The 14,560-nt window shown below is 39.2% G+C and overlaps 1 protein-coding gene across 2 annotated transcripts in view; it reads left to right on the top strand.

The window, feature by feature from the left end:
* SLC25A36 (solute carrier family 25 member 36) overlaps positions 1 to 11,807 on the top strand; it is a 54,577-nt gene extending 42,770 nt beyond the window's left edge. For both annotated transcript variants that reach the window (XM_050964116.1, XM_050964115.1), the window contains 3 exons: positions 1,671 to 1,737; positions 7,327 to 7,616; positions 8,453 to 11,807. In XM_050964116.1, coding sequence (XP_050820073.1) covers positions 1,671 to 1,737; positions 7,327 to 7,616; positions 8,453 to 8,646 — 551 coding nt within the window. In that variant the 3' untranslated portion in view covers positions 8,647 to 11,807. The remainder of the gene's footprint in view (positions 1 to 1,670; positions 1,738 to 7,326; positions 7,617 to 8,452) is intronic.
* Positions 11,808 to 14,560: the final 2,753 nt, after the last annotated feature.

The raw sequence follows: 14,560 nt of genomic DNA, 5'->3' as shown, positions 1-14,560 counted from the left end.
TGCGCTTGCTTAGTTAAACAGAAAATCAAACTATCCTCATAAAAGTACTCTTATGATCTATGTTTTAGGTGTATGCACTAGTAGCTTTCAAAATGCAAGTTAATATGAAGATCTTTAATTGGGAGGGCATTGTAGGAGTTTGTTCAAACACATTGACTTCTAAATGAGAGATTAAATTGTGTTTATTAGTTTTCTACACCTTTGGCACAGCACTGCAGCTATATCTTTGGAGGTATTTGAATGATCTTAGCTATTAGAAAGCATAGATAGTTAAGGTTATTTTTGTAGTGTAATTTGAGATCTCAAATTAGGATTTAATAATACATTTAAAAAATGTAAAAAAACTCAAATATTTTTTTTAAAACAGTTAAGATCCTTTGGCATTTCTGTTTTTGAGTACTTCAGTCATTTGTGTACAAGTTTTCAGTGTAAACGTAGATGGTGATTTGAACAGAAGTAACTGGTATGCAAGCGGGTCTGCTTAAATATGTGTAATTGTAAATGATCTTCTTAAACAAACATATCAAAGCCCTGTTTTGTATAGCTGAGGTGTGCATCAGAAATGCCCTGAACAAGATACTCTTTGACACTTTCCCAGGCCCTTGAGTCTGCAGGTGGGCAGGAGACTGTATACTGAGACTGTTTAGTGATATGCAAGTAGTTTGTGTCACTCAGGAAGCACAAAGTATCAAAATTATCTTTTGCTGCTTGGCAAATGTTCAGCTCTTTCTCTGTTCCCTCCTGCAGACATGTCACCTGATTAATGGTGCATGTATGGTACTACAAAAGTAAATTTATCCAGAGTTACCTCTGACTCTGCTTGGGTGTGCAGGAGCAAGAGAAGCTTTTTTTTTTTTTTTTTTTTTTTTTTTTTTTTTGTGGATAGAAAACAAAATCTTTTAGAATTAGCCCTAATGCAAACCCAAATAGTTGCTGTCTGACTAGTTAGTAGTAGATATGCAATCCATTTTTTAAAAAAATTTTAACATTTGTATGCTTGTACAAGTATTCCTGGGGCCAACCAACAATCCTTGCTTTTGAATTCTAAATAAAACATTGGACTATTAATAAACTCCCAATTTAACTATTCATTATAGGTCAATATTAAAAGGTCTTTAATATACAGTAATGTTACGCCTTTTAGCTGCATCGTAGTAGACATTCAGTTTGCATGCTTTTAAACTCAGATTGTATTTCAGGTAGTAAATTAAATCTACAGAGAACGTTGTTTTTATACTATTTCAATTCACTTCACTTACATTTGCAATGTGTTTTTATTAAAACATTTTTCCAAATTAATTGACTAATATCGGTTTAGCTAGCTAGTCTTGCTGTTCAAAGGTGTCAAAAAGGGATGTGTATAAATAGATTCGCAGAGAAATATGTACGATTGGGAAATTTTTTTTATATGGAGAACCTTTTTTGCTAAGAATTGAACATATGAAATGTCAGTGTAAAACTAAAAGGGGGGGGAGAGTTTATTGGCTCTGTGGACTTGTAAAAGTAATAAAATATCAGTAGAGGCCTACAGTAGAAACATTTTTAAAAATCAGTATAGTCTGAGTTTTTTTTTCTCATGGACTGTACCTTATTGTGTACATTTAACTCTTAACTAGGTTTGTGTTTTTCACGACATTATCAAACCTAATTTTCTTTAAATATTTGTTTAGGTTTTACTGCAATCACAGCAACCAATCCTATTTGGCTAATAAAGACGCGATTACAGCTCGATGCAAGGTAAAGAACCTTTTTCATACTAGGATTGCTTACCAATTTTATTGTATAATAATTGGCATAGAAGGATGCCATAAAATTGATTCTCTCCTCTAAACTGAGAGTGGTTTTTCTAATCAGGATTTCAGTTAGTAAGGCCACAAGTTAACTGATTTTGAGATACACACTGTCCTTGTCCTAGTAGTTCAATTGGATGGTGGTAATGATGTTACCTGGAGGTGCTACGGTATTCTGGTGGCCAGCACTCTTTGACTGTTTCCAGAACTAACAGTGCTTTAAACAATCTCAATCTGATTAATGAAACGTTTGCTTACTTAATTGAATCCCTGACACAGGTAGTTTTGTATTCTTTTTATTAATCATTTGTATCGTGAGCTTGCTTATAAAAGGGAAAAACTGGTTTCACCGATCCAGAAGCGGTTCTGTAACAGACTGCTCAGTTGAAATTGGCTGGATTCTGGTTTATATCATAAATAGATACTGTGATAAAGGATGGCTTATTCTATATTATTTAGTTAGGCTGGAACATAACACGCATCTCTTTCCTGCCCCATATCCACTTAGAACAGCTGGGAGAGACTTGGCTTGATCTGATATGACACTCTGTAGCCACTTTGACTATTTTACAATCCCTCCTTTTTCCATAAACATCACACTACTATCATGCCCCTCTTTCCATACCCTCATGCAAACACATTCATGACCCAACAAACTGCTCCACAGAGTAGCAAAGAACACCAAATCTAGTTGGTTTCACTTGTAACACAGGACAGTAAGGAGAGCATAGAAATGAGTGAATCATTCATCCTTTTCTGTCTGATACAGTTTACAGGTAAAGCACCTAAAAAACTTAGGAAACCTAATCAATGGACTTAGACTCCTAAGGGACATAGGCACTCTGCATCCTTCCCCAGGCCTGAAGAAGAGCTCTTTGTGGCTCAAAAGCTTGTTCCTTCCACCAACAGAAATTGGACCAATAAAAGATAGTACCTCACCTACTTTGTGTCTCTCATAGGAACTTGCAAACATTTTACCTTGTATCTTTATCTTTCTTTGAATTGGAAATGTAAGAAACATTAATGCTATCCCTCTCTGCAAGAAGGATTAGTGCAGTAACAGGAAGTACAAGACCTAGAGTAAATATCAGCACAAGTCCACGAAGTCACCTGCAGCAGCCAACTTCAGATAAAAGCAAAATCTGTAAGATCAAATCAACTTTGGTCCTCTGTTTCTATAGAAGTCTCTTCACATTAAACTTGTAGAATAGTTGGATTATGGTGGATAGTGCTTTGGGTAGATGTATTTTAATCCCCTTTACCTCTTGTGACTGAGGTTCAAAATTTATCTACTCTCATATCTGAAAACTTGTTTAGTGCCTTTATTCGAGTATCAGTATGGCATTTTAGTCCCAAACCTATCACTAAAATGCCAAGTGTTTTGCTTGGTTTTGCTCAGATGTATAATTTATAGGACACTGGTGTACCTGTATGAGACTCTTGTGTTTACATGGGAAAAGGGATGCAACTTAAATGTGACTTATTCTTTGACAGTCACAGGACACTCTGTATTTAAGCAGGTGCCTTAACGTTTTGTCCTTCCCCTTACATTTCCAATCATTACAATCCAGTGGTTATTTCGGGCAGAGAATACAACCCTTCAAATCATTGGCTGCTATAATGGGCCTGATGATGCTTCCACTGAAGTCAGTGATAAAACTCCCATTGCTTCCAGTCGGAGCAGGAGTTGACTTAGTGTTTGTGGTGCACAAAATGAAATTGTTCTGGTCTTCCAAGGTGATATTACAGAGTATATACATAGAGTAAAATATGCTATCTACATTTATGCACCTGTGCATCTTGCACATTGAAAAGACAATTTCTTCTTCAAGTATTTGTCTGTGTGGATCTCCACTTCAGGTGTGTATGTACATCATACATGTGGGATCAGAATCTTTGAATAACAGTGTCCCTTGGGACCATGTCTGTACCCTTCATGTCCTTATCTCCGTCCTCCCTCCATCCCTATCCAACGGTATAAAAGCAGAGCAGCCACAACTATCCTCTAGTTTCGTCTTACTATCTGTGGCAGCAGGGTGGAATCAGCGGTGTCTGTCACTTCACTGTAGCATTTCCCGAGCTTAACTCAGCCAGGGTTCAATTCCCTAGTATATAATCTATCCCTTTTTGTTTCTATTTACTCCAAAAAAAAAAAAATCCACCCCCCAAACCCTTTTACAACTTGGACTTGGCACATTGTGCCACTGCCACCCGTAATGGCAGATCCAAAACCACTGAGCTATGAGTTCTGCTTGTATTTTTATGGTTTAATTCCCCTCACCTCCCTGTTCCCTGCAGTTTGAAGACAATTCATCCCCTCCAGCCAGTGATATATATTTTAGACCACTGGCTTCCTCACATTGGCCTAATCATCCATATATACCACCTTCGCCTTACTGGGCATCCTGAGGCCTGCTGTCTAGAACCTCCAGTACTGGATCTCTCTATTGCTCATCATGCAAATACAGATATTCTCATTCTCCTTCCACATCAGCTTTAAAGACCTTCTGTAGAACTGGACAGACAAATCACAAGAGTAAGAGGCAGATCTGGAACAACTGGATCAATATCATACGTCTTCTCCCAGAGACCCCTCATCTTTGTCTCCTGATAAGGCACTCTCATTAGCCCCAGTGATAACTTTCAAATCCTTCAGGAAATACTCTTGTACAGCTGAAATTCAGGCACCAGTAATCGAAGAAAAGGCCCATAAACTGCTCGATGTCTTGTACTCCACTTGTCCAAGTGGGATAGCACTGTATGTAAACGAGGGCATAGCAAAGAGAATGGAGAAAAGATATGTTTCCCGAAAGGCGTTTCAAATAATTCTGTACTCTCTTGGTACAAGAGAAAACTAGCAGCTAGATCCTGTCCAAGCAATTCACAAGGGTAAAGATCCCCTAAAGCTCAGTTTCTTTGGTAGAAAAGCCTATTCTTTTGCCTGTTAAAAAATGATATAACAAATTACCTAGAGTTATCGCTGAAGTAGGAATCCTGAGGTGGGACAAGGTATCTCCCTTTCTCAACAAATTCCTTCAAGGGAGAGTTAAAAATCCATAATCAGAGGGACAACTAGTAGTGAAAACTGCTTTTCAGGCAGTCATAGATGCTTCAGATAGGATACTGCAGCTTGGTCCATGGCCTCTGCAGTAATAATGTGAAGGGTGTCGTGGCTGCAAGCCTCAGGTATCCCAAGGAAGGTACAGAATATGACTGAGAATTTCCCTTTGCTTTGTTCAGCATTTTGACTGATGAGGAATTGCATTCACTAAAAGATTCCAGGGCTGTGTTAACATCAGTGGGGATCTATACCTCAACCTCAGACCACCTAGCTATACCCAGCAATGACCTATGGATTACCCTCTGAGATTCTCCTGTGGGAAACCACGACCTTCTGCAGGTGCCAACCTTCCTGCACAGTCATCTAGTCAGCAAATTAGGTAGAGGTTCAGAGTCACAACCAAACCAGGATGAGCTGTCCCTGAAGCTATCTTCAGATGTTCTGTTCTCTATTTTATCTGGACATCACCAGGGCCCTATTAAATTATCTGGAAAAAATGAGAACTTTTAAAGTATCTCTGCCCTGCAACTGAGAATGTGCCTCCCTGCGTGAGTAGATAGACTTGCGCTAGTTTTGCTTGATCCTGCGCTGAATAGTCTCTATGGTGATGGATAGCTGGGTTAGGGCTGGCAACTTTCTAATTGCAGAAAACTGAACAACCTTGTCCCACCCCTTCCCCAAGGCCACACCCTGCTCACTGCATCCCCCGTCCCTCCATTGCCTGCTCTCCCTCCCTCCCTCATTTTCACCAGGCTAGGGCAGGAAGTTGGGGTATGTTGTGTGGGGTGGGTGGGGAGGAGAATGGGCTCTGGGATGAGGGGTTTGGAGTGCAGGAGGGGGCTCCGGGCTGGAAGGTGGGGCCGCGGGGTTTGGAAGGTGGAAGGGGACTCCGGGATGAGGCAGGAGGTTGAGGAGTGGAAGGGGGCATGGGCTCTGGGCTGAGGGTGCAGGCTCCAGGGTGGTACCAGGGATGAGGGATTTGGAGTGCAGGAGGGGTTCGGGGCTTGGGCCGAGATATGTCCAAGCTGGGGTGGGTAGACCAAGCTGCCACCCATGCTGCAGTGTCCACACTGATATTTTTAGTCTGTCTGCCCAGGCTGGGATGCTGGCTCCTCACCTTAGTGTAGCTGTACGCTTAGACAACGCCTTTACCTCTTTGACAGTAAGCAAGGTAGTTAAAAGACAAGTATATCTAAATGGATTACACAGTGTATTTCTGTCTGACACCAAATGGCAGGAGCACCCCTTCCTCCTAACATCAAGACTCACTCCACTAAAGCCCAGGCTGCAGCCTCTGTATGTTTCAGAAATATCCCTGTATCTGAAACATGCAAAGCAGCCACCTGGAGTAATCCTGTTGTTTTTATTAAACATCATTGATCTGGCCTCCAGATCAGAAGCAAAATTTGGGTCATCAATTTTACATTAAGTGTTTAGCTAGTGGCAGTTAAATTCCACCTTGCATGTGGGCCCTGCTTGCTAGCCTCCTGAAGTGGAGATCCACACAGACAAAACCTCTGGAAGAATAAGTTACTGTAAGGTAAGGAACTGTTCTATGTAAGCCAGAGTTCATATGCCTTAATTCAGAAAGGCGTTGGGGCAACATAAAACAAAATATAGTCCCAAATGCCTCTAGCAGTAGTGAAAGGGCAGTGTCCTGCATTATTTTGTATAATTTACTCAATCCTACAAGAGACCTCTGGTGGTAGAATCTATGTAAGTGATGCAGGTAGCCAATGAATTGTGGATTCATGCTCATTCTGTATAACTCCATGTGAAGTGTGTTTTCTCCACTTGTACCTTGTGAAACATCAGCAAGTGGGAACAAGTTGATTAAATTAATCCATTATTAACTGATCCATGTGGTATATACACACACACACATTGTTTTATTTTCTAATATAAATGATCTGCTGAACTTACATTTGCAAGTTGGGGATGTTGAGGACTAAAACTTTCTTTTTGTGTCCTACTGGTACAAAATCTGCTCGACTCAATGTGCACAATTATTTGACCTCAAGTGTTGTTCAGTTGTTTGTTTGCTCGCTCCCTTTGAACGTTAAGGTATTGTCCTGTAATGAGTAACATACTGTAGGCAACCGGGGCTTTCAGCTCCTTAGTCTTAACTTTCTAATGGTCACACATTTATATGCCTTGATTGTCTCTGGTTCAGGCTGATTTTTGAACCTTGAAGATGAGGCGGGCTGGAGATTTGTCTGAGAGTCCACAATCCTTTAAGTGTTCAGTACATCCTTTGGTCCTGATTCAGCAGAGTACTTAAGCATGTAATACTGAAGTCAATGAAACAACTTGTGTGCTGAAATTGTGCATTATTCTTAAAACACTTTTGAATTGGAGCGCCTTTGCATTGTTTTACCAGCTATTTCCAAAGGACTCATGTTTATAGCGAAACATTGTGTAATTAATCATTTAAAATTATTATTGTGAACCAGTTAAATGTTCCTTCTCTTTCAGGAATCGTGGAGAAAAGCGAATGAGTGCTTTTGAATGTGTCCGAAAAGTCTATCATTCAGATGGAATTAAAGGCTTTTACAGAGGAATGTCGGCCTCCTACGCAGGCATATCTGAAACTGTTATTCATTTTGTTATTTACGAGAGTATTAAGCGAAAACTACTGGAATTTAAGACTGCTTCTAGTATGGACAGTGAGGATGAATCTGCAAAAGAAGCTTCAGACTTTGTTGGAATGATGATGGCTGCTGCCACTTCCAAAACCTGTGCCACATCTATAGCATATCCACATGGTAAGGGCAAGCGTGTTCCTTAAGAACCTGAGCCAAAGCCCAAAGAAGTCAGCAGGAGCCTTTTGATTTCTATTATTCTCTGGATCAGGTCCCAATAAAAGAGTACTTTTAGCTTCACTTCTGTCTCTTGTTCGATTTAGCAAATTGGCATGGCCAATTTCTGACTCAGCAAGTCAACCAGAGGCTTCAGTATTTCTGAACAGATATTTAGTCTGACCCCTTTGGACAATAACATTAATTTATAACAGGGAACTGCTGTAATCCAGTCCATACAGGTTCAGGGAAATATGGCTTCATTTGGACCCCTATATTATGCTCATTATATGTGTAAGTTTCAAGTAAGTAACCAACAGAGCTCTTGCTTTTCCTTTTTAATGTTTAGGGAGATATGTCAGCAAGATCTCCTCCAATCTTTCATTGTGCTGTTCTTTTGCTCAATTTTCCCCAGTAATGCTGCTTACTATGTCTCAATCTAGCAATGTACTTAAGAATATGCTTAATTTGAAGGTGAAACAAGTGTGATTACTCACATGCTTAAATGGTTTGTTGGATCTGGGCCTCTCAAAGCACCATCACTTCACCTCATTAACTGGGCATCTGGAAATATCTAAACTTTTAGGTTATTTTGCTCTTGAAAGGACATGGCTTGTCTTTTTCTTCCAGATTCCCAACCCCGGTAATTGCCATGTTGGCTTTTTTACCTACTATCTAAAGAGTGTATGGTGTTGAGGGTTTTATGCTTGCTTAGTCTGTCGGCTAAATTAATTAATTTGTTTTCATTACATTTTTTGCAATGTGATGACCAAAATAACCAAGTGTTATTTTCTTTTACACAGAAGTTGTACGGACAAGACTACGTGAAGAGGGAACAAAATACAGAGCTTTCTTCCAGACACTATCTTTGCTTGTGCGAGAAGAAGGGTATGGATCCCTCTACCGTGGTCTAACTACACATCTGATCAGACAGATTCCAAACACAGCTATAATGATGTCAACCTATGAAGTGGTAGTCTACTTACTGAATGGATAGCAAAGTTACAAGGCTATCTCTAGGAAGGTGGAAGACCAAAAGATTGCAGTGGACCACCAAATATCAGTGCCAATGTGGTGGGCAGAAGAAAATTATCTATCAGGAACAGGCAGCTATGGACGAAATAGAAGATTGATTATAGGCAACCATGAGCAATTTGCTGCCTTATTGTATGGTTCTTTTGTGACCATGTGACAAAGGAGCTGCCCCCAGGGGGAATGCCTTTAAACACATCTTACTTCAAAATTGCTATTTTCTCGCCATGTGTTAATTTACATGATGCAAAACCATGAGCTTCAGTGATTTGGAGGGAGGGGGTTATATATTGTATTCTATTGCAAGGATAGCCTTGTTCCACTCATAATGTTTGGTCTTCAATACATTTTGTTTCAATGTACAAGAACCTCTTAGGGTGAGGAGGATGAAAGCATAGATTCATAACTTTGTATGTCTGAAACTTGTATTCAACTCCATCTGAAGTCTCAAATGATGAGATTGAGGTAGTAGTCGCAGCATGTAACTTCCGTGTTACTATCTCAAGGAATGTGGCACAGGGACCTAAAATAGAGTGTATTTCAATCCCACCTTTTGTAGCGACAATACAGTTCAAAGTTGTGTGAGAAGCTCTCGTTGCTTAACTTTGCGGGATACCAGTCTCTTAGCAGAACTGGTAATCCAGGCATTCCCATACTGAGTCCTCTTGCATTCATTATCATAGATCTCTGCTCCCTTTTAGAATTTAAGGAAGACCATAAGGTATACTGTTAAAGCAGATCATGGAGTCTCCTCACCTGTTCTGTAATGTGACCCACACTACTAACACTAGAATTGCAGAACAGTCTTCAAGGAGTCTTAATGAAGTGTTAAATTCTAACAAGTGAACCTGCTGTACATGATGCAGGATATATAATGTTCAGTCAAACATAGCTTTATGCAAGCTAGTGACTAGAGTACCAACACTTCTCCTGGATTAAAGGAGGAGGGCACATACTTCACCATCTGTAAAGCTATAGGAAAGCACATAGATAAATTCCTGTGTAGTAACAAGTTGGGAGTTGCTGTAGGTCATTTTCAGGGAAATCCCAGCCACTTGCAGAATGATGGAGAAGATGGTAATTGAGAATATTTTGTTTAAACATTCCTCTTAAAAGTTGCCGTTTCCCTTGTTTTTCAACCTAAAGCTGGGTGCAGAACTGCAGATAACCATATAACTCTGCCCTTTCAGTTATGTGAATATTCAGGCATTGATTTTTAATTAATGTTTTGTAATACTAATTACAGAATAATGCATTATCTTTGACAGCATATCTTAGCTAGTTCGGTTACTTGTTCTGCCATAACTTACCAAGTTTTCCAGATCCAGAGTATGAGAAATAAGTTTCATGCTCTGCGTAGCTTTTCAAACTCACACGTAGACCTTGGAATACTTCCAAGATTAAATCTGCTGCCCTTCGGATGAGAGATTCACAGTGATTTTCATGGCAGTAGCTTTCTATCTATAAATGCCACTACACTGGTGTAACAAAGCAGTGCAATTAACTCCTCCAGTGTGGTACTTCCGTATACATTAAACTGTGTGTTTGCGTGCAATGGCTTTATCTTGCAAATGACTCCTTATGCACTTTGTGGCCTCTTTTGGCTTGTGATTTTTCTCCCGTTTTAAGATTTTAAATAGTGGTCATGTGCAGTTAGAAACAGTGTTCAGCGCGCACAGATTTTTTTGAAGCTAAGTGTATGGTTTGATTTCCAAACACCTGTGCAGAAAAAGATATTGTTTGCAGTAGATCACTAGGATCGATGTTCAGATAGTTTTGGAGACTTTTATGTATAAAAGTTTGATGCATACTGAACAACCAGTTTGTCTTGTTTTATTTTCCTTTGAGCATTGTAGTGTCCATCATACTATGGCAGAAATCATTTAATATACACTTGCAGGCCTTGGTGTTAGTAATACTCCGTGATAACTGCCTCCCCTTTTAAGGGCCACCATAGAGCACAGAGCACCACTGCTATGCCCGTTCAATAGGGGCTTGGCTTCATTGATATGCTTTCTGTAGAAACTGAGTATTCTTACCTGTTTTTTAATACTAGAAGTGTTCTCAGTATAGCCTGTGTTGCACATATTTAGGCTAACCATGGCAATCTTTGTATTCTTATTAGTACAAGGAAATTATTTAAAAAGAAAAAACGAAACAAAACCTCAGTTAAGAGGTTTTCCCAGTGACCTCTCTATGGGAAATCTGCTAATGTATTACTCACAACTAGCCTTCCTGCTTCCAAACATTAGTGGCCATACTCCTCAGATCTTGCTGCTGACGCCCAGCATTTAACTAACAGCAAAAGTTTAAGCGCAGTAACCTGAAAGCCAAAAGTGGTTGTAAAGTAAAAACTATGTTACAATAGCTAATTATGGGGAATGAGTTGCATTAAAAACATATTTCTCTTCAGGAGATATCCAGGCAATTCAGCTATAGCTGAATTTTAGATTTAGCAAGTGCACAGGCCCAAATTCATCCCTGGAGTTAATGGATATAATTCCCACAGTTTCATTGGGAATTGTACCTGCGTATTCCAGGGATAAATTTGGCCAACTAGATCCGGTCTGCTTTCAGTGCACATGCATCTGTTACCCTACGAGGTTGTGCGTGCGTGCATGCCTCGCAGGGAGAAGCAGTGAATCTTGCTTCCAAAGGCGAGATATCTCAGTGGAAAGTTCTATCTTTTTGTGCTTTACACTCCTTGTTGTCGGCTGAAGAGAGACAATCAACCTCTTGTTCCAATTCTTCATGGAGTTTTAATCCTTCAAAGACAAAACCTTTTAAATTTCTTCAGGGGTGAACTTTTACTGTAACAAAGAAACAAACCAAATTGTATGTGTGGTTTTGTTTATAAAGCTACCACAATGTACAAAGATACCTCTGAATTATTTCCCAAAGATATGGAAATTCTTTACATAGTTTTCTTGGTATCTATTTTGAAAACATACAGAGACAAACAGATGCAACATTCAATTATACCATTTATTAAGAAGTTGAAAAAGGAGTGTACTTTGATGTTGTTTTGGGTCGTCATCTCTTGCTTGGTTCTTTTAATGTAGTTTACATTAAATTATACCACCATGATTTTCTGTCTAACAAAGGTTAAATCTCAGTTTTCTGGAAAGGGTATCCATCTAATTTATATATAAACCAATATCCATTCTTCTTTAAATATGATACATTTTATTTGACTTAACACCTGGTTAAGAGTCAAGAATTGTTGTATAATCCTGCAGATGTCCACATTAGCCAGAAGGTGGCACTATAGTGTGATATGCTCACAGCAGGAATGGATACGTGTTCCACTTAAACTTGTATCTGGGTCTTAAACAATTCTCAATCTTTCTACAGTATACTGTATAACAAGAATATTTATAAAATAATGGCTTATCACTGTAAATTTTTGTGGCTGGAACTTGGAAAGCCATGACAGAAAGTCTGCAGTGGATAGGTATGTATTTTATATCCCTCTCAATATCCTGGATTTAGAAATCCTAATGTTCAATGTGAAATGTTACAAAGCAAGGTGAGTTTTGGTGTACCAAATGGAAACTTCTTCCTAATCGTAAACTGACTGCAAGATCTATGTTTATTTTTTCCCAGTCTTTGATTTGTTAGCATACATTGTTCTTTGTGGGATCACATTAGTGATTTATGATGAGTTTTTATTTTTCTTTATAGTGAATGACTGAAACATCAGCCTATCCATAGGTCTATTGACATTGTACCTATATAATTCTCCGATTTACATGAGACACTCCACATATTTACTCTGTTCAAAGACGTTCAAGAATGACAGTTTGTGCTTTATTGCTGTTTTTATTTTTGCCTCCTGATAGTCACATTTGAAACATTGCTTAGATTGTAACATTTAAAAAAAATTACTTGCAGAGAATTCAGTTTGAAGACACTTTAAAAAATGTTGCTTCCCAAGTGTGTTTATTCTAGAAACAAGCAAAACACTGAAATGTGCTAGTTAAATGTATGACTTTCCAATTTTTTGTAATACAGTTCTCTCTCTGTAAAAACTGAAGTCATGTAAGTTTTCAATTGTTCTGTTTAAGAGAGTCTGCAAACCCTGCATATGTGAACATAATTATGCCGTAAGAGTTGTAGCTAAACACTCACAAATGACCATCTGAGAATCCTTTAACGTTCATGTGAGGTTTGCTGCTATTCTTGCATACATGTAGTTGGCTGTAAACTATGTGCATTTACTCTGTATTTATATTATATAGCTAACTTTTTTTTGTTTGGATTATTTTAAACTTAAAAAAATAAAATGATGTGCTTATATTCAAAGATGGCTGGCTGTGGTGTTGGACCAAGATTTAAAATAAATAAATAGAAATTTGAGACTTGATACCTAGCTGAAGAGCTCAGGTTAAAAATAAGAGACTAGCTGGGAAATCCCCACAAATCCTTTCATCATGTGTCAGTATAAATATAGCTGAAAGCTACAATGCATTTAAATTGTGATCTCTCTCTGAAAATGTCTGGGTTCTGCCTAGTTACTGCTAAGTGGAGCTTTTGGATGAGATTTAGATAAGACCCCAGCTCTTGTCTAATCTACATGGACATTTAAAGTTCTTTATAGCACTTTTTGAAGAGCAAGCATTTGACCTGGAATCCTTGGTCAACATTTCCTCATTCTCCACTGTTTTGCAGCATATTGGCTGTCCATTTAGACAGTTTTCCATACCACACATGACTGCAATTCCCTGGTGCAATGTGTGCCATCTATAGTATATAGATTGTGTGGGATAATATGTACTACAGGAGAGTGCTCTAGCAAGATAAGCTGTTACATCATTTATCTAGTAGATAGCTTATGCACAGCAATGCTACAATACAACCCTCTACAGTTCTATAAGGTAGAACACTAAAAAGCCTAGAACTAATAGAAATGTAAAGTGCATAATTTACTTGTAACATAAAATATTTTCAGTCTGAGTCTGTAACTTGACTCCTGCAGCAAGTGTATAGTTACGGAATCTGATGGTGCAAATCTATCTCTTGCTTAGTCAATCACAACCCAGCACAACATACTCAGTGCTGGGTTGTGTCCAGATGCTTCCTAGCTGCACGGGTTAGGAAGGGTCACCCATTATGAAGCACAGTAACTGCTCCCTACACATGACCCTTGGAGTGCAAGACAGCCCAAAAGAGGCAAAGAAGATTGTGCGGGTTTGGCTCTTTACCCGTCCCTATGCTCCAGCTAGCTCTGTCAGAGAGTATGTTCTAGTATTCCAGTATGTTCTACTCCCTGAAGAGTTGTAGAAGTGAGTGTACTTCCTCTTCAGAGTTCATTCTGGGGCTTTTCACCACTGCCAATGTGAAGTGATGCTTAATTGGCTTGATTGAGCCTTTTAACCCCCCCCCCCCGCTCCATGTATACCAAAAATTTGTAATAAGGCTAACAGCACATTTAAAATAAACTGTGTTCAATGGTATATTAGTGTTTATTGGTAACAGGGCTCTATACTGCCCTCTGCTATGCTATTCAGAAGAGGAAGGGGTTTAATGGAAATGAGTGACAACATGCAAAAGGGAAGGGGAAGCAGGGGCTTTGTGGCATGATCTGCTTTCCCCAGCCTCTCATTTCTGGGAAGGTCCCTTCACAGGGGCATCTTGGCCTCAAGGCTTCATCCCTTTCCCTGCAGCAAATGATGCAATTCAGATACTGGAGTGGGAGGAAGGCTTGTTGAAGAGGGAATGGTGTAACAAAGAACGAAGTTGTTATCATAACTGTCCCAACATTGATCACTGCTGGTTGGGAGTATGTAGCCCATCTGTAGTATCACGTGTAACTATGCCAAAGCCTATTGCTAGGTACAAATACATAAAGGGCTCTATAGATTTCAAGTAAAGGAAAG

Source organism: Gopherus flavomarginatus, chromosome 8, assembly GCF_025201925.1.
Source record: "Gopherus flavomarginatus isolate rGopFla2 chromosome 8, rGopFla2.mat.asm, whole genome shotgun sequence".
Lineage (NCBI taxonomy): Eukaryota > Metazoa > Chordata > Testudines > Testudinidae > Gopherus > Gopherus flavomarginatus.
Note: the sequence above shows the minus strand (reverse complement) of the source record. Positions and strands in the feature narration are given on the sequence as shown.